This window comes from Mustelus asterias, chromosome 5 (genome assembly GCF_964213995.1).
Source record: "Mustelus asterias chromosome 5, sMusAst1.hap1.1, whole genome shotgun sequence".
Classification (NCBI taxonomy): Eukaryota; Metazoa; Chordata; class Chondrichthyes; order Carcharhiniformes; family Triakidae; genus Mustelus; species Mustelus asterias.
In genome coordinates, this window is record NC_135805.1 from 10,969,253 (window position 1) to 10,996,868 (window position 27,616).

The 27,616-nt window shown below is 44.8% G+C and overlaps 1 protein-coding gene across 2 annotated transcripts in view; it reads right to left on the reverse strand.

Annotated features, from left to right (window-relative positions):
• ptk7b (protein tyrosine kinase 7b) overlaps positions 1 to 27,616 on the reverse strand; it is a 362,591-nt gene that overhangs the window by 105,019 nt on the left and 229,956 nt on the right. For both annotated transcript variants that reach the window (XM_078212160.1, XM_078212161.1), the window contains exons 6-9: positions 19,014 to 19,144; positions 6,523 to 6,789; positions 1,005 to 1,138; positions 319 to 454 (exon numbers count right to left, since the gene is read on the reverse strand). In XM_078212160.1, the coding sequence (XP_078068286.1) occupies positions 319 to 454; positions 1,005 to 1,138; positions 6,523 to 6,789; positions 19,014 to 19,144 (668 nt within the window). The remainder of the gene's footprint in view (positions 1 to 318; positions 455 to 1,004; positions 1,139 to 6,522; positions 6,790 to 19,013; positions 19,145 to 27,616) is intronic.

Consider the following 27,616-nt stretch of genomic DNA (forward strand, 5'->3'; position numbering starts at 1 on the left):
CTGTTCTCTCTTAACAGATGCTGTCAGACCTGCTGAGATTTTCTAGCATTTTCCGTTTTTGTTCCACCACAACATTGACTCACTCGACCCCCTTGACTCAGGCCGAACAAGTACCAGGCAGCACATTGAGGCCCTGGCTGCAGTGTCAAAGTCTAAAAGGATTAGAGTAAAGGAGAACACGCCCCTATTTTACAGCACAGCTGCCGTAAAGCAGGTCAGTTTAAAAGTCTCATTGAATTTAATCAATTGAAATTGTTGGTAATAAAAATTAAAGTCATTCAAGTTAGCTACCTGCAGTGAGTGAATACCCACACTTACCCAAGACGTGGACACGCACAGTTTCCTCAATGGTTCCTGCTGGAGTGCTGCTCTGACATTTATACAGAGTTCCATCATACACCTCCACATTATTAATACGCAGAGTTCCATTGTCAAACTCCTCAAATCGGTTGTCCTGCAAATAAATCAAGACAATTAGGAGCCATTCAGTCGCTGGGTCCAAATCCTGGAATTCTCTCCCAAATGCCATTGTGGGTCAACCCACAGCACATGGACTGCAGCGATTCAAGAAGACAGCTCACCACCACCTCCTCAAGGCCAACTAGGGATGGGCAATAAATGATGGCCACCCAGCGATACCCATGTCCCACGAGTGAATAATAAAAAGCTAATGTCAGCCAGGGCTATGATAATGGTGCTACAATTGGTCTCAGCATTCTTGAATAAGAATGGAGAATAAAATCATCCAAAGCTCCAAACTCCAAATTCAGTAATTCTTCCTCAAAAAGAGGACATGTGAACACTGTTCACTGAGTTAATAAACCACTCAGTTGAGATATTGTTCCTGCTTGAAAAGCCTATCAACAACTGGGATCTATACTTGAGAAAGGCAGAAAAAATTGTCTTCAAAAGATGGGAAGAGAAACATTTCCAATTACTCTTTCTTCACCAATGGGAACAAATATAAATCACCCAGATCCCTCAGAAAATAGTGATGTACTTACACCAGAGATGTCCACATTGTTCCGGAACCAAGTAACTGTGGGAATGGGGTTGGCCCGGGTACGACAGTGCAAAAATCCTGGCTTCCCTTCATCTAGCTGGCTGTTAGTTGGTTTGACCACCCACTCTGGGAATGCTGCAAAAAGAATTCATAGAAGTAATTTCCATTCCTCATCTTCAATATTTGTCTCGGTTTAAAATCTTATTAATAGAAGAACTATAAAGAGTTACAATGTTAATGATATGGGGATTTTAAATGATCCTAATAGAGATGGGAATAGTAGCCCAAGTCACATTGTATGCCAGCACAGACTGCTCTATCTATAACATACTGCTTCTTCTACTGTGCACAAACATAGCCTCACCAAGTTGGTGAATGTGACTCACACGGTTTCTCCTTAACTAAACAAGATTTAAGGAAAATAAATTGGAAAGGTGAGGAAGAGGATAAATTAAAGGATGTGAATGCAATGTTGAATCAGAAAGTGATGTCTCTAGAGAAAAATTGGATTAAGAGACAAAACAAAGGAAAATATAGAAAAAAATTAATGAATTAAAACTTTGATTTTTAGTTCCAGTTCAGTCTTTTCACTGTATGCCTGCAAATCTTTTCTTATCACATAATTATCGCTTTTGAAAGCCATGATTGAATCTGCCTCCACCACTTTCAGGCAGTGAATTCTAGGTCCTAACCACTCGCTGCATAAAAGTAGTTTTATTCACGCTGCTTTCAGTTATTTTGCCCATCTATTTTATGCAGCATAATTTTAAATACCTCTTTCAAACTTTCTCTCGAACTTGTCTCCAAAATAAAGAGCCCAGCTTCTCTATTCATATAACTGATGTTTCCCATTCCCAGAACCATTCCCGTGAATCGTTTCTGCACTCTCTCCAAAGTCTACACATTCTGTCATGGTGCCCAGAATTGGCAACAATACTTCAGCTGAAGCCAAATAAATGTTTTATGAAGGTTCGCCGCAACATCCTTGCTTTTGTAGTCTGCCTCCATTTATACAGACTCTGTATGACTTATGAATGGCTTTCGCAAACTTTCCTGCCAGCTCAAAACAATTTGTGCACATATACCCTGAGGTTGCTCTGCATCCCTTTAGAATTGTATTTATTTCGTATTGCCTTTCCTCATTCATCTAGCAAATTGTACACTTCACACTTAATGACTTCATAACATTCAATCCAGTCCAAAGATGTGTGAGTTAAGTGGCTTGGCCATACTAAATTGCCCCTTAGAGTTAGGGGAAAAGCTGGGGTAAATGCATGGGGCTATGGGGATGGAGCCTGGGTGGGATTGTGATCGGTGCAGACTCGATGGGCCGAATGGCCGCGTTCTGCACTATAGGGTTCTATGATTCCATGAATGTTAGTGCTGAGATAGACAGCAAAATATCACTTTTATGTATGTTAACAGTAGAGTGATGCAATTCAGATACTGGGGACGATTCGCCCATCTCATAAGACCATAAGACATTGGAGCAGAATTAGGCCACTCTGCCCATCGAGTCTGCTCCGCCATTCAATCATGGCTGATTACTTTTCTCATCCCCATTCTCCTGCCTTTTCCCCATAACCCCTGATCCCCTTATCAATCAAGAACCTATCTATCTCTGTCTTAAAAACACTCAATGACCTGGCCTCCACAGCCCTCTGCGGCAAAGAGTTCCACAGATTCACCACTCTCTGGCTGAAGAAATTCCTCCTCATCTCTGTTTCAAAGGATCGTCCCTTCAGCCTGAGGTTGTGTCCTCTGGTTCTAGTTTTTCCTACCTCGTGGAAACATCCCCTCCACGTCCACTCTGTCCAGGCCTCACAGTATCCTGTAAGTTTCAATAAGATCCCCCCTCATCCTTCCAAACTCCAACGAGTACAGACCCAGAGTCCTCAACCGTTCCTCAGACGACAAGCTCTTCATTCGAGGGATCAACACATCCTTCCTTAGATATGGGGCACAAAACTGCTCACAATACACCAAATGGGGTCTGACCAGAACCTTATACAGCCTCAGAAGTACATCCCTGCTCTTGTATTCTAGCCCTCTCAACATGAATGCTAACATTGCATTTGCCTTCCTAACTGCTGACTGAACCTGCACGTTAACCTTAAGAGAATCTTGAACAATGACTCCCAAGTCCCTTTGAGCTTCTGATTTCCTACGCACTTTCCCATTTAGAAAATTGTCTATGCCTCCATTCCTCCTTCCAAAGTGCATGACCACACACTTTTCCACATTGTATTCCATCTGCCACTTCTTTGCCCATTCTCCTAACCTGTCCAAGTCCTTCTGCAGCCCCCCTGCTTCCTCAATACTACCTGTCCCTCTACATATCTTTGTATCATCTGCAAACTTAGCAACAGTGCCTTCAGTTCCTTCTTCCAAATCGTTAATGTATATTGTGAAAAGTTGTGGTCCCAGCACTGACCCCTGAGACACACCACTAGTCGCCGACTGCCATCCTGAAAAAGACCCCTTTATCCCACTCTCTGCCTTCTGCCAGTCAACCAATCCTCTATTAATGCCAGGGTCTTACCCTTAACACCACGGGCACTTAACTTATTTAACAGTCTCCTATGGAACCTTGTCAAAGGCTTTCTGGAAATCTCAATAAATCACATCCACTGGCTCTCCTTTATCTAATTTCCTTGTTACCTCCTCAAAGAACTCTAACAGATTTGTCAGACATGACCTCCCCTTGACAAAGCCACGCTGACTCAGTCGTACCGCTGACTCAGTCGTACTTTATCATGCACTTCCAAGTACTCTGCGATCTCATCTAATCGTGGGGGGGGGGGGGGGGGGGGGGGGGTCATGGGATTCCTGAGAGAGTTCGCTAGCATCTCCTAGCACTGGATTTCCAGCATAGTGTGCTCCGCTGGAAATAGGCAAGGAAGCGGGGCATGCATTTAAATGACATTTTAAATATCATTTAAATGCTATTAGCAAGGCTGGGACTGAATTCTCCGGGCCCGCTAACCTCTCCCACCCCTCCAGAGTGTTTCACTCCAGCGGAGTTTAGAGAAGCTCCCCCCTTTAGAGGAACTAGAAGCCTGACCCCGCTGGAGTGAAGGGGTGGCAGTCGGGGCCCCCCAGAGGGTTGGGCTGTGGTGGGGTGGTGCCCCCTGTGCCAGCCTGTGCCCCCAGCACTTCCCAATGGGGCAAAATGCCCATGCCGGGGGGGCACCTTGGCACTGACCATCGGAGGATTGGTTGACAGACAGAAAGCAGTGAGTGGGGATAAGGGTGTCATTTTCAGGATGGCTAGTGGTGTTCCACAGGGATCAGTGTTGGGACCACAACTTTTCACTATATACACTAATGATCTGCAAGATGGAACTGAGGCTATGGTTGCTAAATTGGTGGATAGTACAAAGATATGTAGAGGGACAGGTACTGTTGAGGAAGTGTAGAAGCTGCAGAATGACTTGGACAGATTAGGAGAATGGGCAAAAAGGTGGCAGATGGAATGCAACGTGGGAAAGTGTGAGGTTATGCACTTTGGTCGGAAGAATAGAGGCATAGACTATTTCCTAAATGGGGAAAGGCTTCGGAAATCTGAAGCACAAAGGAACTTGGGAGTCCTGTTTCAGGATTCTCTTAAGGTTAACATGCAGGTTCAGTTGGCAGTTATGATGTGGAGATGCCGGCGTTGGACTGGGGTAGGCACAGTAAAGAAGTCTCACAACACCAGTTAAAGTCCAACAGATTTATTTGGAATCACGAGCTTTCGGAACGTTGCTCCTTCACGCCACTGATGAAGGAGTAGCACTCCGAAAGCTTGTGATTCCAAATAAACCGGTTGAAATTCAATTTTAGCATTCATTTGTAGAGGGCTAGAATACAAGAGCAGGGATGTACTGCTGAAGTTGTATAAGGCTCTGGTCAGATCCCATTTGGAATATTGTGAGCAGTTTTGGGCCCCATACCCGAGGAAGGATGTGCTGGCTTAGGAGGGGGTCCAGAGGAGGTTCACAAGAATGATCCCAGGAATGAAGGGTTTGTCATATGAGGAGCGGTTGAGGAGTCAGGGTCTGTACTCAATGGAGTTTAGAAGGATGAGGGGGGATCGAATTGAAACTTGCAGAATACTGAAAGGCCTAGATAGAGTGGACGTGGAGAGGATGTTTCCACTACTGGGAGAGACTAGAACTTGAGCGCACAACCTCAGACTCAAGGGATGCTCCTTTAAAACTGAGATGAGGAGAAATTTCTTCAGCCAGAGGGTGGTAAATCTGTGGAACTCATTGCCACAGGCTGTAGAAAATTACGGCTCAGAAACAGGCCTTTTGGCCCTTCTTGTCTGTGCCGAACCATTTTTTGCCTAGTCCCACTGACCTGCACTTAGACCATATCCCTCCACACTCCTCTCATCCATGAACCCGTCCAAGTTTTTCTTAAATGTTAAAAGTGACCCTGCATTTACCACTTTATCCGGCAGCTCATTCCACACTCCCACCACTCTCTGCGTGAAGAAGCCCCCCTAATATTCCCTTTAAACTTTTCTCCTTTCACCCTTAACCCATGCCCTCTGGTTTTTTTCTCCCCTAGCCTCAGTGGAAAAAGCCTGCTTGTATTCACTCTATCTATACCCATCAAAATCTTGTACACCTCTATCAAATCTCCCCTCATTCTTCTACGCTCCAGGGAATAAAGTCCCAACCTATTCAATCTCTCTCTGTAACTCAGCTTCTCAAGTCCCGGCAACATCCTTGTGAACCTTCTCTGCACTCTTTCAACCTTATTTACATCTTATTTACATGTAGAAGCCAGGTCATTGGGTATCTTTAGGACAGAGATAGATAGGTTCTAGATCATAAGGGGAGAAAGCAGGAGAATGCGGATTAGAATCATATCAGCCAGGATTGAATGGTAGAGCAGACTCGATGGGCCAAATGGCCAAATTCTGCTCCTATATCTTACTGTCTTAAGGGCATGGAGCAGTGCCAGCGGGTGGGGCCTGATGGGAGCTAGGGCCTCGGGGCGATTGGCAGGAGTGGGGTCCTTGCTATCAATCTGCATCGGGATCAATGGGGGCAAGAGGGAGGCCAGCGACCAGGGTGGACTGGGGGGCTGAAAATCAGGGCGGTCCGGGACAAAGGGGAGCATAAATGGTCAGTGGGGGCAGGGGGCATGATCGGGCAGTGGGGAGTTGGGGGGGGGAGGCAGCACTGCAGGGTTCCCAAGTTGGCCAGTGATTAAGCTGGCCAGCAAACAGGAGGCTGACAGTTCGGGGCACTGCACATGCGCAGAGGCCTGCTGGTTTCAGCCTCCTGGGCAGGAATAGGCCCCGCCCCCTGAAATCTAATGCGATTCACACTGGAGGCCTCTGCGTGTGGGAGATTCTAATGTGAACTCCCACTGAAAAAAACAGCGTGAATTACTCAAATTACTCGAAAACAAATTAGTTCTTTTTACCTGCATTCTAACACTGACTACACATCAAACTAATTTGTTAGCTGTTAATACTTTCCAGATGAGGTGAAATGCACAGAAATCTAATTGCTCCTTACTTGCCACAGTGACACTCAGCTCCCTGGTCTTCTCTCCAGCTTTGTTTCTAGCATGACAAGTATAAATCCCGGAATCCTCTTCTGCTATCTCATTGAAGATCAGCTCATTCCCAGCCTGGTAGACACGTCCTTCAGTTGGAACTCGTGTACCATCTCTATACCATGATACGACAGGCAAAGGCAGTCCTCTTGGTGGTGGGCATTCAACATGTTGCGTAGTATTTGCAATGAAAATCTTTGGATTGAACGTTGGCATATCGTTGATTTCTAAATTTTAAAAAAATGGTTTCAGAAGCAGCTCAACATTTTAGTTACTTTTTAATCTACTTTTTCCCTGCATCCTGATGCAGGTTGTATGTTAATAACTGCAGGAAATTTTCATTAACATAAACATTTTGTTTTGCAAAACTTTACTCATAAAATATCTAAAAACATTTCAAAATGGTCAGACTGCAATTATATTCAAATTTTCTACATAGATCATGTGAACTCTAACATCTGTTGACATTTTATACTCAATAGATGGCAGTAGTGCCGTTTATTTGCAGTTCTATTCCAAAGATGATTCTTTATTTTTTCAATTAATTGTGATAAACTTCATTTATATAAAGGCATATGGAGAATCTAAAAGCCAAGGATACAACTAAATCATCTTTTTAACAATCACTTATTTTTATTGATTTCTAGTAAGGGTACTTTCCTACATTGATACTAAAATCACTACAAGGCAAAAGAGAGCTCACACATCTAACTCCCAACAAGAACTCCCAGATGAATATGAACTCTCCATGACCAAAGACAGTTCACGTGGTGGGGGTGGGGGTTGCACCATTGTTATTTAGGAATACTCGGGCCATTTCAGATTTTTTTTAACTCCGAAGGCACATCCTGCTTTGTAAAATGCACTGGGATTTAGAAAAAATATCCAATTGAGTTTCCTTAATAAAGGCTGTTTCCTTGTATGATTCTACACAATAACCAGTGCTGTAAGTAGCTTCATTTCCCCCCATACACAATGTAAACATTCAGTATTTTTACAACTGGTTCATCTAGCCCATATTTTTTATCTTTTAAAAAGCATTTAGTTACATGGGTACAATGGGTATAGAGGGATATGGGCCAAATGCAGGCAATTGGGATTAGTTTAGGGGTTTTAAAAAAAAAGGGCGGCATGGGCAAGTTGGGCCGAAGGGCCTGTTTCCATGCTGTAAACCTCTATGACTCTATGTGTGACTCCAGTGCCACACTAACTGGAAAGATACTTAAATGTCCTCTGAAATGGCCTGGGTGTGTGTGTGTGTGTGTGTTAGTGGCGCTCAATTGTACATCTAAAATCACTGGGAAGAGAATAAAAAATAAAATTCGATGGGTAGCTTAGTTTTGGTTTAAGCATTGAATCAAGACAAAAAATACCAACCGCAACAAAGCATCTGAAATTGGCAGGGCCTAGGACACTACCCTGAGGAATATTTGCAGTGATATTCTGGGGCTGCACAGTCACAACCTTTGCACTAGATATGAAATCAGTGATGTGCGCCCCTCCTGATTTTTAGCACTGTTGATGACCCTTTCCAACACTTTGCTGATGACTGAAAGTGGACTGATGCGGCAGTAATTGGCCACGTCTCATGTGTCCAACATTTTGTGGACAGGACATACCTGAGCAATTTTCCACATTGCCAGCTGGATGCCAATGATGCAGCTGTACTGGAACAGCTTGGCTAAGGGTGCATCAGTTCTGAAAAATGACTTCAGAACTGCTGGAATGTTGCCAGGGTCCACAACATTTTCTATATCCAGTGTCTTCAGCCATTTCTTAACATCACATGGCGTGAATCAGATTGGCTGAAGACTGACATCTGTCATGCTGGAAAACTCAGGAACAGGCTGAGATGGATCATCACTCTGCACTTCTGCCTGAAGGTGGTTGAAAATGCTTCAGTTTTGTATTTTTGCACCAATGTACTGGACTTCCCCATCATTGAGAAAGGGGATATCTGTGGAGCCTCCAGCCTGTGTTAGTTACTAACTGTCCACCACCATTCATGACTGGATGTGGTGGGACTGCAGAGCTTTGATTTGATCCATGATGTAGGATCACTTAGCTCCGTCTAGTGCATGCAACTTTCACTAGTCCTGCATGGGCGGCACGGTGGCACAGTGGTGAGCGCTATTGCCTTACAACGCCAGGGACCCAGGTTAGATTCCTGGCTTGGATCACTGTCTGCACACTCTCTCCGTGTTTGCGTGGGTTTTCTCCGGGTGCTCCGGTTTCCTCCCACAGTCCGAAAGACGTGCTGGTTAGGTGCATTAACCATACTAAATTCTTCCTCAGTGTACCTGAACAGGCGCCAGAGTGTGGCGACGAGGGGATTTTCACGGTAACTTCATTGCAGTGTTAATGTAAGCTTACTTGTGACACTAATAAATTAATTAATTAAACTGAACCGTAGCCTAATGGGTAGGGGTTGGGAGTGTGTGTGTGTGTTAGCAGAAGGTTTCCTTGCTCATTTTTGACCTGATATCATGAGACTTCATGGGGTCTAGAGTTGATGTTGAGATCTCTCAGGGCAACTCCATCCTGAATATAAAGGTAAGGAAGTATTGTTGCAACTATACAAGGCATTGGTGAGACCGCACCTGGAGTATTGTACAGTTTTGGTAGACGTGGAGCAGATGCTTCCTCTTGTGGGGCATTCTAGGACGAGAGGTCATAGTCTTAGGATAAAGGGTAGCAAATTTAAAACAGAGTTGAGGAGAAACTACTTCTCCCAAAGGGGTGTGAATCTGTGAAATTCGCTACTCAAAGTGCGGTGGATGCTGGGACAGTGAGTAAATTTAAGGAGTTAGATTTTTAATTGGTAATGGGTTGAAGGGTTATGGGGAGAAGGCGGGAAAATGGGGATGAGGAGCATATCAGCCATGATCGAATGGCGGAGCAGACTCGATAGGCTGAATGGCCTAATTCTGCTCCTACAGCTTGTGAACTTATGAACTTATGACTGTATGCCACTATTGGGGGAGGCGATAGCCTCATGGTATTATCGCTAGACTATTAATCCAGAACCTCAACTAATGGTCTGGGGACCCAGGTTTGAATCCTACCACGGTAGATGGTGGAATTTGAGCGCAATAAAAAATATCTGGAATTAAGAATCTACTGATGACCATGAAACTATTGTCGATTGTCGTAAAAACCCATCTGGTTCACTAATGTCCTTCAGGGAACATTACCTCATCTGGCCTACATGTGACTCCAGAGCCACAGTAACATGGTTGACTCGCAACTGCCTCGGGCAACGAGGGAAGGGCAATAATTACTGGCTAGCCAGCAACATGTCCCACAAGTGGATTTTTAAAAATTTGCGATCATCTCTGCCAGATATGTCCTGTGGGTGGGACAAGGCATATCCAGGTATGGTGATGGTGGAATTTGGGACAGTGTGTAAGATATGATTCTAAGAGTATGGCTATGTCAGGATGTAGCTTGACTAGTCTGTGGGACAGCTCTCCCAATTTAGGTACAAGTCCCCAAATTTGGACGAGGGGGATTTTGCAGGGTCGACAGGGCTGAATGTGCCATTGTAGTTTCCAGTGCCTAGGTCGATGCAGTGTGGTCCATCTGGTTTCATGCCTTTTTGACTTTCTACTATTCTTGGGATGCTTTTTGTGCCTTAGAAGACAGATCGAAAATTGTTGTTCACAGTTTCTTCCATTTTTCTGTTTCCAGTATCAATTCCGCAGTCTCATCCTCAAAGGGACCACCGCTTATTTTATCAAAAGTTCTGTCTTTCTGTTTTAACATTTCAGAGATTTATAGAGGTTTATAGCATGGAAACAGGCCCTTTGGCCCAACTTGTCCATGCCACCCAGTTTTTACCATTAAGCTAATATGATTGTGTTCAATGTAGCAACTTATCTCATTCTCCAAATTCTCCATTTAGGTTTTTAAAATCATATTTGCTGGTTTCTAAAATTTTCCCATTCATCTGGCCTACCAATAATCTTCACAGTATTGTACGCCCTTTCTTCCTTGATTTCATTCTGATTTTCATTAATTAGCCACAGATGGTGCATCCTTCTCGTAGAGTCTTTCTTTCTCAATGCAATATATATTTATTGAGTTTTGAAACATCTGCCACTGCTTTTCTACTGTATTATTTTTTAACTTATTTATTCAGTGCACTATAGCCAACTCTGTCTAACAGTCTTTACTTAAGTTTAAAAATATAATTTCAGATCAAATTTTCACACCCTCAAACTGAATGTTAAGTTCTACCAAATTATGATCACTCATGCCTAGAGGATTTCTAATTACGAGTTTATTAATTAATCCTGTCTCATTACACATTACCCATAGAGATAGCCCGTTCCATTGTTGTTTCTAGACACAAGGCACGATTCTCCCATCCCACTGCGCTGATTTCTTAGTGCAGCTGGATGGAAGATTTCAGCGGGGCCGGGTTAGTGCGATGGGCGTCTGGTCACAAGCGCATCTCCCAGCGCTGGATTTCCGGCGCCGTCAGCTCCGCGCTGGAAATAGGTGTGGAGTTGCATAATTTATGTAAATTTGAATTTCAATGTAATTTAAATGCGATTAGAATCATACAGTGTGGAAGGAGGCCATTCAGCCCATCGAGTCTGAACTGAATACAATCCCACCCATGCCCTATCACCATAACCCCTAGCTAGTCCCTTGACACTAAGGGGCAATTTAGCATGGCCAATCCACCATTAGTGGACGTGGGACTGAAATCTCCGGGCCTGCTAGCATCCCACCACCCCCCCCCCAAGGGCCTGATGGGGTCGATCAGTGGAGTGGGGGGGGGGACCCGCTGCCACTCTGCACTTTGGTATTGTGAGCAGAGGGAGGGAGGCCAGCTATCGGGGCTGGGCCCGGGCATGCTTTAGAGGGGGTGGGGGGGGGGGGGGGGGGTGGTATGTGTGTGTGTGTGGGATTGGGGGGGGTCAGCAATTCAGCCATTGGGGGAGAGGGGGGCACAGAGGGCCAGTGCGGTACGGTAGTACAGTGGTTAGCACTGCTGCTTCACAGCTCCAGGGACCTGGGTTCGATTCCCGGCTTGGGTAACTGTCTGTGTGGAGTTTGCACATTCTCCTCGTGTCTGCGTGGGTTTCCTCCGGGTGCTCCGGTTTCCTCCCACAGTCCAAAGATGTGCGGGTTAGGTTGATTGGCCATGCTAAAATTGCTCCTTAGTGGCCTGAGATATGTAGGTTAGAGGGATTAGTGGGTAAATATGTAGGGTTATGGGGGTAGGGCCTGGATGGGATTGTGGTCGGTGCAGACTCGATGGGCCAAATGGCCTCTTTCTGCGCTGTAGGGTTTCTATGATTTCTATGATGTGAGGGGGGGGAGTCGCAGGGCTGGCCACTGACTGAGCTGGCCACTAATCAGGAGGCCAGAAGACAGGGGCTATTGCGCATGCGCCAATCTTGGCGCTGACAGATCGCCGCATATGCAGTAGCTGGCTCAGCACTACGCTGCCGGCCCCCCGGGCAAGAATAAGCCCACCCCTGATTTTTAGCATGATTTACGCTCGTGCACTCAGCAATGCACAGAGTGTGGGAGATTCTTCTCTGAACTCCCACTGAATAAAACAGCGTGATTTACTCCAGTTTTCACACAAATTCGACACTTGGAATTTTTTTGGGAGAATCCCGGCCAAAACAAAATATCTGCAATACACTATGAGCTCATCCTCAAGAGTGCCTTTGCCAATCTGATTTCTCCAATATACAAGATGATCAAAATTGCCCATGATTAATGCAGTTCCTTTCTTATAAGCCCCCATTATTTCATGATATATTCTCTGTCCTGCAGTATAGCCTTTGCCAGGGGGCCTACAAAATACACCCATTCGTGACTACTTTCCCTTGCTTTTTTTTAATATTTCCACCCAAACTGATTCTTGGTCTTGATCTTCCAAGCCAAGATTATTTCTCACGAGTGTATAGATCTTATCCTTTGTTAACAGAGCTCCCCTTACACTTTTCCCTTTCTCCTCACCTTCTGAAATGTCAAATACCCTTGAATATTAGGTTCCCAGTCTTGGCCACATTGCAACCACATCTCTGTAATAGCTATCATATGATATCCATTCATTTCTATTATCAAATCATCCATCCAGTTATGAATTTTTTGATGCAGTCATATAAATATCCTTTAATTCTGTGTTTTTACCATTTTCCCTATTTTTACCTTATTTGCCAGTACACTCTTGTGTTTGCATCCTCTGTCCCTTCCTGTCACACTGGCCATTACCCATATCTCTACGCTGCACTATTAAAAATATACAAAAGTTACACCACAGAAGGAGGCCATTCAGCCCATCTGGTCCATGCCAGCCTGAGGTCACTCAGGTGCCCTTTCTGGTCCCACGTTGCTGCATCCAGCCCAGAGCCTGTCGCTTACAGAACTTAAGATTTAGATCCAGGTACTTTTTAAAAGAGTTTGGGGTCTCTGTCTCCACCAACTTGTCTGTGCCAAACCATTTTTTGCCTAGTCCCACTGACCTGCACTTGGACCATATCCTTCCACAGACCTCTCATCCATGAACCTGTCCAAGTTTTTCTTAAATGCATTTACCACTCTATCGGCAGCTCATTCCACACTCCCACCACTCTCTGTGTGAAGAAGCCCCCCTAATAAGACCATAAGACCATAAGACATAGGAGCGGAAGTAAGGCCATTCGGCCCATCGAGTCCACTCCACCATTCAATCATGGTTGATTTCAACTCCATTTACCCGCTCTCTCCCCATAGCCCTTAATTCCTCGAGAAATCAAGAATTTATCAATTTCTGTCTTGAAGACGCTCAACGTCTCGGCCTCCACAGCCCTCTGTGGCAATGAATTCCACAGACCCACCACTCTCTGGCTGAAGAAATTTCTCCTCATCTCTGTTCTAAAGTGACTCCCTTTTATTCTAAGGCTGTGCCCCCGCGTCCTAGTCTCCCCTGTTAATGGAAACAACTTCCCTACGTCCATCCTATCTAATATTCCCTTTAAACTTTTCTCCTTTCACCCTTAACCCATGCCCTCTGGTTTTCTTTTCCCCTAGCCTCAGTGGAAAAAGCCTGCTTGCATTCACTCTATCTATACCCATCAAAATCTTCTACACCTCTATCAAATCTCCCCTCATTCTTCTACGCTCCAGGGAATAAAGTCCCAACCTATTCAATCTCTCTCTGTAACTCAGCTTCTCAAGTCCCGGCAACATCCTTGTGAACCTTCTCTGCACTCTTTCAACCTTATTTACATCCTTCCTGTAACTAGGTGACCAAAACTGTACACAATACTCTAAATTCGGCCTCACCAATGCCTTACATAACCTTACCATAACACTCCAACTGTTGTACTCGATACTCCGATTTATAAAGGCCAGTGTACCAAAGGCACTCTTTACGACCCTATCCACCTGTGACGTCACTTTTAGGGAATTCTGTACCTGTATTCCCAGATCCCTCTGTTCAACTGCACTCTTCAGAGTCCTACCATTTACCCTGTACGTTCTACTTCGGTTTGTCCTTCCAAAGCGCAATATCTCACACTTGTCTGCGTTAAATTCCATTTGCCATTTTTTAGCCCATTTTTCTAGTTGGTCCAAATCCCTCTGCAAGCTTAGAAAACCTTCCTCACTGTCCACTACACCTCCAATCTTTGTATCATCAGCAAACTTGCTGATCCAATTTACCACATTATCATCCAGATCATTGATATAGATGACAAACAACAATGGACCCAACACCGATCCCTGAGGCACACCACTAGTCACAGGCCTCCACTCAGAGAAGCAATCCTCCACAACCACTCTCTGGCTTCTTCCATTGATGTGGAGATGCCGGCGTTGGACTGGGGCGAACACAGTAAGAAGTCTCACAACACCAGGTTAAAGTCCAACAGGTTTATTTGGTAGCAAATACCATAAGCTTTCGGCGCACTGCTCCTTCGTCAGATGGAGTGGAAATCTGCTCTCAAACAGTGCACAGACACAGAAATCAAGTTACAGAATACTAATTAGAATGCGAATCTCTACAGCCAGCCAGGTCTTAAAGGTACAGACAATGTGGGTGGAGGGAGCATTCAACACAGGTTAAAGAGATGTGTATTGTCTCCAGACAGAACAGCTAGTGAGATTCTGCAAGACCAGGGGGCAAGCTATGGGGGTTACTGATAATGTGACATAAATCCAACATCCCGGTTTAGGCCGTCCTCATGTGTGCGGAACTTGGCTATCAGTTTCTGCTCAGCGACTCTGCGCTGTCGTGTGTCGTGAAGGCCGCCTTGGAGAACGCTTACCTGAAGATCCAAGGCTGAATGCCCGTGACTGCTGAAGTGCTCCCCCACAGGAAGAGAACAGTCTTGCCTGGCGATTGTCGAGCGGTGTTCATTCATCCGTTGTCGTAGCGTCTGCATGGTTTCCCCAATGTACCATGCCTCGGGACATCGGGACAAGGATGTCCCGAGGCATGGTACATTGGGGAAACCATGCAGACGCTATGACAACGGATGAATGAACACCGCTCGACAATCACCAGGCAAGACTGTTCTCTTCCTGTGGGGGAGCACTTCAGCAGTCACGGGCATTCAGCCTTGGATCTTCAGGTAAGCGTTCTCCAAGGCGGCCTTCACGACACACGACAGTGCAGAGTCGCTGAGCAGAAACTGATAGCCAAGTTCCGCACACATGAGGACGGCCTAAACCGGGATGTTGGATTTATGTCACATTATCAGTAACCCCCACAGCTTGCCCCCTGGTCTTGCAGAATCTCACTAGCTGTTCTGTCTGGAGACAATACACATCTCTTTAGCCTGTGTTGAATGCTCCCTCCACCCACATTGTCTGTACCTTTAAGACCTGGCTGGCTGTAGAGGTTCACATTCTAATTAGTATTCTGTAACTTGATTTCTGTGTCTGTGCACTGTTTGAGAGCAGATATCCACTCCATCTGACGAAGGAGCAGTGCTCCGAAAGCTTATGGTATTTGCTAGCAAATAAACCTGTTGGACTTTAACCTGGTGTTGTGAGACTTCTTACTACCTTCTTCCATTGAGCCAGTGTCTAATCCAATTTACTACCTCCCCATGTATACCCAGCGACTGAACGTTCCTAACTAACCTCCCATGAGGAACCTTGTCAAAGGCCTTGCTGAAATCCAGGTAGACAACATCCACCGCCTTCCCTTCATCCACTTTCCTGGTAACCTCCTCGAAAAACTCTAATAGATTGGTCAAACATGACCTACCACGCAGAAAGCCATGTTGATTCTCCCTAATAAGTCCCTGTCTATCCAAACATTTGTAGATCCTATCCCTTATCACACCTTCCAATAACTTGCCCACCACCGACGTCAAACTTACTGGCCTATAATTTCCCGGATTTCTTTTGGAATCTTTTTTAAACAACGGAACAACATGAGCCACCCTCCAATCATCCGGCACCTCCCCCGTGAATACTGATATTTTAAATATGTCTGCCAGGGCCCCTGCAAGTTCAACACTAGCTTCCCTCAAGGTCCGTGGGAATACCCTGTCCGGTCCTGGGGATTTATCCACTCTGATTTGCCTCAAGACAGCGAGCACCTCCTCCTCTTTAATCTGTATATTTGTGATATATATAAATGATTTGGAAGAAACTGTAACTGGTGTAATCAGCAAGTTTGCAGATGACATGAAGATGGCTGGAATTGCGGATAGCGAAGAGCATTGTCGGGCAATACAGCAGGATGTAGATAGGCTGGAAAATTGGGCGGAGAGGTGGCAGATGGAGTTTAATCCGGATAAATGCGAAGTGATGCATTTTGGAAGAAATAATGTAGGGAGGAGTTATACAATAAATGGCAGAGTCATCAGGAGTATAGAAACACAGAGGGACCTAGGTGTGCAAGTCCACAAATCCTTGAAGGTGGCAACACAGGTAGAGAAGGTGGTGAAGAAGGCATATGGTATGCTTGCCTTTATAGGACGGGGTATAGAGTATAAAAGCTGGAGTCTGATGATGCAGCTGCATAGAACGCTGGTTAGGCCACATTTGGAGTACTGCGTCCAGTTCTGGTCACCGCACGACCAGAAGGACGTGGAGGCGTTAGAGAGAGTGCAGAGAAGGTTTACCAGGATGTTGCCTGGTATGGAGGGTCTTAGCTATGAGGAGAGATTGGGTAGACTGGGGTTGTTCTCCTTGGAAAGACGGAGAATGAGGGGAGATCTAATAGAGGTATACAAGATTATGAAGGGTATAGATAGGGTGAACAGTGGGAAGCTTTTTCCCAGGTCGGAGGTGACGATCACGAGGGGTCACGGGCTCAAGCTGAGAGGGGCGAAGTATAACTCAGATACCAGAGGGACGTTTTTTACACAGAGGGTGGTGGGGGCCTGGAATGCGCTGCCAAGTAGGGTGGTGGAGGCAGGCACGCTGACATCGTTTAAGACTTACCTGGATAGTCACATGAGCAGCCTGGGAATGGAGGGATACAAACGATTGGTCTAGTTGGACCAAGGAGCGGCACAGGCTTGGAGGGCCGAAGGGCCTGTTTCCTGTGCTGTACTGTTCTTTGTTTTGTAAAGGTTCCATGACCTCCCTACCTGTTTGCCCTATTTCCGTAGACTCCATGCCCGTTTCCTCAGTAAATACGGATGCAAAAAACCATTTAGTATCTCCCCCATCTCTTTTGGTTCCATACACAGTCTACCACTCTGGTCTTCAAGAGGACAAATTTTATCCCTCACTATCCTTTTGCTCCTAACATACCTATAGAAGCTCTTTGGATTTTCCTTCACTCTGTCTGCCAAAGCAACCTCATGTCTTCTTTTAGCCCTCCTGATTTCCCTCTTAAGTAGCTTCTTGCACTTTTTATACTCCTCGAGCATCTGATCTGTTCCTTGCTGCCTGTACATTTCATACAACTCTCTCTTCCTCTTAAATCAGTGTTACAATCTCCCTCGAGAACCAAGGTTCCTTATTCCTATTTACGTTGCCTTTAATCCTGACAGGAACATACAAATTCTGCACTCCCAAAATTTCTCCTTTGAAGGCCTCCCACTTTCCATTTACATCCTTGGAAACAATTCATCTGGCCCTGGTAACTTATCAGCTTTCAAGGCTTCCAACCCTTTGAGTACTTACTCTCTTTTTATGATTATCCTATCTGGAAATATTGCCTCATCCTTTCTCTTAACTTTCCAAACCTTGCCTCACGTGAACCCTTTAGTTTCAAAGCCTTCTCTGTAGTCCTAGATGTACGACTTGCCAGAACCCTGTTCCCAGGACGGTTAAAGTGAAGACCGTCCCAGCTGAACAGCTTCCTCAGTCCCCAATACTGATACCAGTGCCCCATGACTCAAAACCTATTCCTACCATCAAAACCTTGGAGCCACACATTCAACTCTGATCTTATTTATCTATACCAATTTATTGGAGGCTGAGGTAGTAACCCAGGATAATCAGTTTTGTGGTTCTGATTTTTTAAATTTAGCCCTTAGTTGCTTATGCACTTTTAACAGAACATCTTTTGTAGTCCCACCTATGTCGTTGGTATCTATGTGAACCACAACAACTGGATTCTCCCCCTCCCATTCCAAGTTCCTCTCTTGCCCCAAGGAGACATTCTGAATCCAGGCTTCAACAACACTACATGGAAGTTCACCTCCAAGGCACTAACCATCCTGACTTGCAATTATACTTGCTGCATCAAAATTCTGGGGCTCCTTGCCTAACAGCACTGAATGGACTGCAGCAGATCAAGAAGGCAGCTCACCACCATTTTCTCAATGGCAATTAGGGATGGGCAATAAATGCTGGCCAAGCCAGCAACGCTCACACCCAATGAATGAAAAAAGATCCCCCATACCACAGTTCTGTGGTCAGTGTTCTCCTCCTCTCTGTAGTTGTCCACACAAGCTGCAAACCCTCAAGACAATCCAATTAATAGACTGATAATCAAACCGTCGTCCATTTGGAAGCAAGACAAAATTCAACCTCTAACTGGCAGAAAATAGTAAGAAGTCTCACAACACCAAGTTAAAGTGCAACAGGTTTGTTTGAAATCACGAGCTTTCGGAGCAGTGCTCCTTCATCAGGTGAGTCCTGAAAATAAGCTGAAAATTTGAACCAATTCCATTCCATAACTGTAAAGAGGGATATGACTGTACATTGCTGGCACCCATTAATTTGTGACAAAGTTTAAAGCAGCTGAAACCTGCAGAGATCATTTTTACTCATGTAAGTCTTTATGTTCCTTCACCTAAAATGTTAATTGAAATGTCACTCAAAAGCTGCAGTGATCTTTAATTTACTTATGTTCAGAGCATCCTTCCTCCAACAACCTACTGCAGAAGAAAAAGAGAAAGGATGAAAAATAAAAGCTAACCATTGTTTTTTCCTTTCCAGCATTACAGTATCTGCACTACTGACTTCATACTACAACACATGAACATGGTAGCTGACACTTAATATTTACATTATTCTTTAGTCATACCTGCCATACGCAGTGCAGCTTCCAGCATTGTGGGCTTCCCATTCGGACCCCGACCAACACATCTGTACACACCAAAGCTGCGAGATTTCACGTTGGTAAGTAGCAGGGAGCCATTAGCAAATACGGTTGTCCTAACGAGAAAAGATTCAGATTAAACATAGATTTATGTTGCCCTCTGTTGGTTGTGTTGCAGTTCCCACATCCTGAAACTTCAGCATACTGAGATGTGGCTCCATCAACAGCAGCTACCTAAAGTAGACTTTTTTCGGAAAAAAGTCAACCTGAAATACAAGAGAACCATGGGACTTGTGAGAATGAAGACTTGATATATCTTAATTTTACTAAAAATGTAGCACTGGAGAAATTAATAATTGATAAATCCCCTGGATTTGATCATCCATATTCCAGAATGTTGAAAGAAGTAGCTGTAGAAATAATGAATGTATTGTTGGCCATCTTCCAAAATTTGATAGATTCTGGAACAGTTCCTGCAACTTAGAAAGTTGCAAATGTCACCCCAATACTTAAGAAAGGAGGAAGGGAAAAACAGAGAACTGAAGACCTGTTAGCATATCAGTAGGAAGGAAAACTGCTAGAAACTAAAGGATGTGATAACTGGTACTTAGATAAGAGGCAACGAGTGGATATGGTATATTTGGATTTTCAGAAGGGTCCTGTTAAGATCCCACATGAGAGGTTATTCAGCAAAATTAGGGCACACGGGATTGGAGGGGTAATATAGTGGCATGGACTGAGGCTTGGTTTACAGATAGAAAACAAAATAGGAATAAATGGATCACTCACGGGATGGCAGGCTGTGACAAATGGGGTGCCGTGAGGATTATTGCTTGGGGCCCAACTATTCACAATCTTTATCAATGATTTGGATGTGGGGACCCAAAACGAGGTGGGAACGAAGAGTTGTGAGGAAGATGCAAAGAGGCTTCAAGAAGATTTAAACAAACTAAGTGAGTATGCAAGAAAATGGCAAATGGAAATATAATGTGGAAAAATGTGAAATTATCTATTTGGGTGGGACAAACAGAAATGCAGAGTATTTCTTAAATAGTGTGGGACTGGGAAGTCTTGACGTCCAAAGGGACCTGGTGTCCTTGTTCATAAATCACAAAGCGAACATGCAAGTTTAACAAGCAATTAAGGCAGCAAATTGGACCAAATCGGAGGTTTTCCAGATCTGTAAGACTGAATAGAGTTGAGGAACCACAAAGTGGGTAGAGTTGAGGAACCACAAAGGCAAAAAAACCATAATGGGAGTTATGTACAGGCCTCCTGACAGTGGTCAGGACCAGGGGCACAAAATGCACCACGAAATAGAAAGGGCATGTCAGAAAGGCAAGGTCACAGTGATCATGGGGGATTTCAATATGCAGGTGGACTGGGTAAATAATGTTGCCAGTGGACCCAAAGAAAGGGAATTCATTGAATGTTTACAGGATGGCTTTTTGGAACAGCTTGTGATGGAGCCCACGAGGGAACAGGCTATTCTGGACTTAGTGTTATGTAATGAGCCAGACGTGATAAAAGATCTTAAAGTAAGGGAACACTTAGGAAGCAGTGATCATAATATGGTAGAATTCAGTCTGCAATTTGAAAGAAGGAAGGCAGAATCAGATGTGAAGGTTCATAGAACATAGAACATAGAACATTACAGCGCAGAACAGGCCCTTCGGCCCACGATGTTGCACCGACCAGTTAAAAAAAAAACTGTGACCCTCCAACCTAAACCAATTTCTTTTCGTCCATGAACCTATCTACGGATCTCTTAAACGCCCCCAAACTAGGCGCATTTACTACTGATGCTGGCAGGGCATTCCAATCCCTCACCACCCTCTGGGTAAAGAACCTACCCCTGACATCGGTTCTATAACTACCCCCCCTCAATTTAAAGCCATGCCCCCTCGTGCTGGATTTCTCCATCAGAGGAAAAAGGCTATCACTATCCACCCTATCTAAACCTCTAATCATCTTATATGTTTCAATAAGATCCCCTCTTAGCCGCCGCCTTTCCAGCGAAAACAATCCCAAATCCCTCAGCCTCTCCTCATAGGATCTCCCCTCCATACCAGGCAACATCCTGGTAAACCTCCTCTGCACCCTCTCCAAAGCCTCCACATCCTTCCTGTAATGTGGGGACCAGAACTGCACACAGTACTCCAAGTGCGGCCGCACCAGAGTTGTGTACAGTTGCAACATAACGCTACGACTCCTAAATTCAATCCCCCTACCAATAAACGCCAAGACACCATATGCCTTCTTAACAACCTTATCTACTTGATTCCCAACTTTCAGGGATCTATGCACACATACACCTAGATCCCTCTGCTCCTCCACACTATTCAAAGTCCTCCCGTTAGCCCTATACTCAACACATCTGTTATTCCTACCAAAGTGAATTACCTCACACTTCTCCGCATTAAACTCCATCCGCCACCTCTCGGCCCAACTTTGCAACAGTTAAATAAAGGTAGTTACAGGCGCATGAGGGAGGAACTGACAAAAATCGACTGGAAGCAGAGCCTAGTGGGAAAGACAGTAGAACAGCAATGGCAGGAGTTTCTGGGAGTAATTGAGGACACAGTGCAGAGGTTCATCCCAAACAAAAGAAAGGTTATCAGAGGGGGGATTAGGCAGCCATGGCTGACAAAGGAAGTCAGGGAATGCATCAAGGCAAAAGAGAGAGCCTATAATGTGGCAAAGAGTAGTGGGAAGTCAGAAGATTGGGAAGGCTATAAAAACAAACAGAGGATAACAAAGAGAGAAATAAGGAAGGAGAGGATCAAATATGAAGGTAGGCTAGCCAGTAACATTAGGAATGATAGTAAAAGTTTCTTTAAATACATTAAAAACAAACGGGAGGCAAAAGTAGACATTGGGCCGCTCCAAAATGACGCTGGTAATCTAGTGATGGGAGACAAGGAAATAGCTGAGGAACTTAATAAGTACTTTGCGTCAGTCTTCACAGTAGAAGACATGAGTAATATCCCAACAATTCAGGAAAGTCAGGGGGCAGAGTTGAATATGGTTGCCATCACAAAGGAGAAAGTGCTAGAGAAACTAAAAGGTCTGAAAATTGATAAATCTCCGGGCCCAGATGGGCTACATCCTAGAGTTCTAAAGGAGATAGCTGAAGAAATAGTGGAGGCGTTAGTTATGATCTTTCAAAAGTCACTGGAGTCAGGGAAAGTCCCAGAGGATTGGAAAATCGCTGTTGTAACCCCACTGTTCAAGAAGGGAACAAGAAAAAAGATGGAAAATTATAGGCCAATTAGCCTAACCTCAGTTGTTGGCAAAATTCTAGAATCCATCGTTAAGGATGAGATTTCTAAATTCTTGGAAGTGCAGGGTCGGATTAAGACAAGTCAGCATGGATTTAGTAAGGGGAGGTCGTGCCTGACAAACCTGTTAGAGTTCTTTGAAGAGATAACAAATAGGTTAGACCAAGGAGAGCCAATGGATGTTATCTATCTTGACTTCCAAAAGGCCTTTGACAAGGTGCCTCACGGGAGACTGCTGAGTAAAATAAGGGCCCATGGTATTCGAGGCAAGGTACTAACATGGATTGACGATTGGCTGTCAGACAGAAGGCAGAGAGTTGGGATAAAAGGTTCTTTCTCAGAATGGCAACCGGTGACAAGTGGTGTCCCGCAGGGTTCAGTGTTGGGGCCACAGCTGTTCTCTTTATATATTAACGATCTAGATGACGGGACTGGGAGCATTCTGGCCAAGTTTGCCGATGATACAAAGATAGGTGGAGGGGCAGGTAGTATTGAGGAGGTGGGGAGGCTGCAGAAAGATTTAGACAGTTTAGGAGAGTGGTCCAAGAAGTGGCTGATGAAATTCAACGTGGGCAAGTGCGAGGTCGTACACTTTGGAAAAAAGAATAGAGGCATGGACTATTTTCTAAATGGTGACAAAATTCATAATGCTAAAGTGCAAAGGGACTTGGGAGTCCTAGTCCAGGATTCTCTAAAGGTAAACTTGCAGGTTGAGTCCGTAATTAAGAAAGCAAATGTAATGTTGTCATTTATCTCAAGAGGCTTGGAATACAAAAGCAGGGATGTACTTCTGAGGCTTTATAAAGCACTGGTTAGGCCCCATTTGGAGTACTGTGAGCAATTTTGGGCCCCACACCTCAGGAAGGACATACTGGCACTGGAGCGGGTCCAGCGGAGATTCACACGGATGATCCCAGGAATGGTAGGCCTGACATACGATGAACGTCTGAGGATCGTGGGATTATATTCATTGGAGTTTAGGAGGTTGAGGGGAGATCTGATAGAAACTTACAAGATAATGAACGGCTTAGATAGGATGGACGTAGGGAAGTTGTTTCCATTAACAGGGGAGACTAGGACGCGGGGGCACAGCCTTAGAATAAAAGGGAGTCACTTTAGAACAGAGATGAGGAGAAATTTCTTCAGCCAGAGAGTGGTGGGTCTGTGGAATTCATTGCCACAGAGGGCTGTGGAGGCCGAGACGTTGAGCGTCTTCAAGACAGAAATTGATAAATTCTTGATTTCTCGAGGAATAAAGGGCTATGGGGAGAGAGCGGGTAAATGGAGTTGAAATCAACCATGATTGAATGGTGGAGTGGACTCGATGGGCCGAATGGCCTTACTTCCGCTCCTATGTCTTATGGTCTTATGGTCTTATGGAATATTACATGGAAACATTTTGAAGCAAATCTTCAAATCTATCTTAAGCACCATATCCATTGGTTGAAAGCAAGTTGAATAACTCTTTTGAACTCGATGTAAGTTTGTTCAGGTTGTTTCTGGGAAGCTCAGAATTATTGGCAGTACACCCCTGGTTCTAGTTCCTGCACAAGAAATTTTGGTCATCTCAGTTTGACAAGCCTTTGTTGGACAACAGGGAATAAACCTCATAGGCTTTTCCCACTGATCTGCTTTGGAATAGAAGAGTCCATGCCTTGCTGAAAGCTTTTCAAATTAAACAAAAATGCTTCCACATCCTCCTCATTACATCTGACTGCCAATTGGGAGCTCAACACTCAATCCTGAGCTCGGGTCATTTACCTCACTAGTTGCAACTCCACTGGATGCAGCTGATTATTCCCTACTCCGTTGAAGCTGTCTCATAGAATCATAGAATCACTACAATTCAGAAGGAGGCCATTCAGCCCATCAAGTCTGCACCAACCACAATCCCATCCAGGCCCTATTCCCATAATCCCACGTATTTACCCTGCTAATCCCGACACTAAGGTCAACTTAGCATGGCCAATCAACCGAACCCGCACATTTTTGGACTTTGGGATGAAACCAGAGCACCCAGAGGAAACCCACGCAGAATTTGCAAACTCCACACAGACAGTGACCTGATGCCGGAATTGAACCCCACTGTCTGAATTTCCCTTTCCTCGAATTCTCTCTCCTCCTTTCTTTCCTGTCTCTTTTCTTTCCTCTTTTTATTCTTGAAATTTTAGTTCTAGTTTCCACTGCTCCAGTTGTATCCTTGTTAATGCTAGCCTTTTGATTTGATTTACTATTGTCACATGTATTCGTGTACAGTGAAAAGTATGGTTTCTTGCACGCTATACAGACAAGGCATACCTTACATAGAGAAGGAAAGGAGAGGGTAGAGAATGTAGTGTTACGGTCATAGCTGGGGTGTGGAGAAAGATCAACTTAATTTAAGGTAGGTCCATTCAAAAGTCTGACGGCAGCAGGGAAGAAGCTGTTCTTCAGTAGGTTGGTATGTATCCTCAGACTTTTGTATCTTTTTCCTGACAGAAGAAGGTGGAAGAGAGAATGTCCGGGATGCGTGGGGTGCTTAATTATGCTGGCTGCTTTTCCGAGGCAGCGGGAAGTGTAGACAGAGTCAATGGATGGGAGACTGGTTTGCGTGATGGACTGGGCTTCGTTCACGACCCTTTGTAGTTTCTTGCAGTCTTGGGCAGAGCAGGGGCCATACCAAGCTGTGGTACAACCAGAAAGAATGTTTTCTATGATGCATCTGTAAAAGTTGGTGAGAGTCGTAGCTGACGTGCCAAATGTCCTTAGTCTTCTGAGAAAGTAGAGGCATTGGTGGGCTTTCTTAACTATAGCGTCGGCATGGAGGAACCAGGACAGGTTGTTGGTGATCTGGACACCTAAACACCTGAAGCTCTCGACCATTTCTACTTCGTCCCCATTGATGTAGACAGGGGCATGTCCTCCTTTACGCTTCCTGAAGTCAATGACCATCTCCTTCGTTTTGTTGACATTGTGAGAGATTGTAATTGCACCAGTTCACCAGATTTTCTATCTCATTCCTGTACTCTGTCTCATCATGGTTTGAGATCCGACCCACCACAGTGGTGTCATCAGCAAACTAGAAAATCGAGTTGGAGTGGAATTTGGTCACACAGTCATAGGTGTAGAAAGAGTATAGTAAGGGGCTGAGAACACAGCCTTGTGGGGCACCGGTGTTGAGAATGATTGTGGAGGTGTTGTTGCCGATCCTCACTGATTGCTGTCGGGTTAGGAAATTTTGGATCCAGATGCAGAGGGAGGAGCTGAGCCTCAGGCCACGGAATTTGGAGATAAGTTTCAGTGGAATAATGGTGTTGAAGGCTGAGCTGTAATCGATAAAATTGAGTCTGACATAGGTGTCTTTGTTATCTAGGTGTTCCAGGGTTGAGTGCAGGAGTGCAATAGTCATTAAGGCACATTGTCTGGCTTTATTTTGGTACCGGGATGATGGTTGTCTTCTTGAAGCAGGTAGCGACCTCAGATTGTCATAAAGAGAGCTTGAAGATGTCTGTGAATACCACCGCAGGTTAGTCCATGCAGGATCTGAGTGCTCGTCCGGGTACCCTATCTGGGCCATTCACTTTCCATGGGTTGACCTTCGAGAAGGCTGCTCTGACATCTGCAATGGTAACCTCGGTGGTGGAGGACCTCTCACTGACCTCTCGTTCAAAATGGGCATAGAATGTATTGAGCTCATCTGGGAGGGGTGCATTGGTGCCCGGCGATTTTACATGCTTCATCTTGTAGCCTGTTATGTCTTGCAGACCTTGCCATAGTCGGCGGGGGTCGGTGTGGCTAGCCTGGGACTCTGGCTTGGTCCGGTACTGTCTTTTGGCATCTTTGATGGATCTCCTTAGATCACATCTGGCTTTTTTATATAGGTCAGGGTCACTTGACTTGAACGCCTCAGACCTAAACTTCAGCAAGCAGTGGATATCCCTGTTCATCCATGGTTTCCTGTTGGGAAACACATGGATTTTCTTCTTTGGCACACAGTCTTCTACACACTAATGAAGTCAGTTACTGTAGTGACATACTCCTTCAGGCTGGTCATAGAGTTTTTAAATACAGACCAGTCTATTGACTCTAAGCAGTCCTGTAGGAGAACATCCAATTCCTCAGTCCAACATTGCATAACTTTCTTTGATGGATTCTCCCGTTTCAGTTTTTGCTTGTAAGCATGGAGCAAGAGCACAGCCTTGTGGTGTGGTTTGCTAAAGTGTGGGCGGGCAATAGAGCGGTAGGCATGTTTGATATTTGTGTAGCAGTGATCAAGAATGTTTGGCCTCTGGTGGAACAGGAGACGTGTTGGTGTTATCTTGGTAGGGCACCCTTGAGCTTGGCCTGATTGAAGTCCCAGGCCACGATGAACAAGGCCTCGATGTGTTTCATCTCAAGGCTATTTGTAATGGTATATATTTCGTCCAGCGTAGTCTTCACGTCCGCCTGGGGTGGGATGCAAACTGCTGTCAGGATAATGGAGGTGAACTACCGTGGGAGGTAGTAGGGGTGGCATTTTAGCATCAGGTATTCTCAGTCCGGGGAGTAGAAACTCGCCAGTGTTGCTACGTCGAGGCACCACGAGAGGTTGATTAGGAAGCAGACCCCACCTCCCCGAGCCTTGCCTGAGGCCACTGTATGGTCCATTTGGTGGATTGTAAAGCCCTCTGGTTGTAGGGCACAGTCCGGTGAAGCAGCAGTGAGCCACGTCTCCGTGAAACAGAGTACACAGCAGTCCCTCAGTTCTCTTTGAAAAGTGAGTCTGGCTTTAAGCTTGTTAGTTTCAGATTCAATGCCTATTTCTTGCTGTTCAGAAGCAATTGAAAAATGGGAGACCAGAAGTGTGCAGATTTCAAGTTCTGTAGCTTTGCAGATACTCACTTCAAAATGCCTAGCTACACTCCATTGCTGTTCAACAGATAGGGCTTTTAAAGTGTCCTAAATTACTTTGGTTTGATGGAAGTACTGGACTCGAATTTGGAGACATATTCTCAGACTGTAAACCAAAAGGAAATTTGTCTGAACTTGTTGAAATACTTTTAGGAATCAATTTGATTTCCAGCTTCCAATTTCTCATCGTCTATTAGTCCAATCCCAGGTGGGCCCCAAACTTCTGTTACGATCAGGTGAGAAGTGGTAGAATGATTCTCGTTTTTTCCACTCCTCAGTTGACTGCGACAGGTCTTTTTTTAAATGTGCTTGCCATTTCAGTGTGTTTAACTATTTAACTGTTATGATGTTAAATACATTTTCAATATATAAAAGGTAAGAGATGCTAAAACAGTCATTGGACCACTGGAAAATGAGGTGGAGAAGTAATAATAGGAA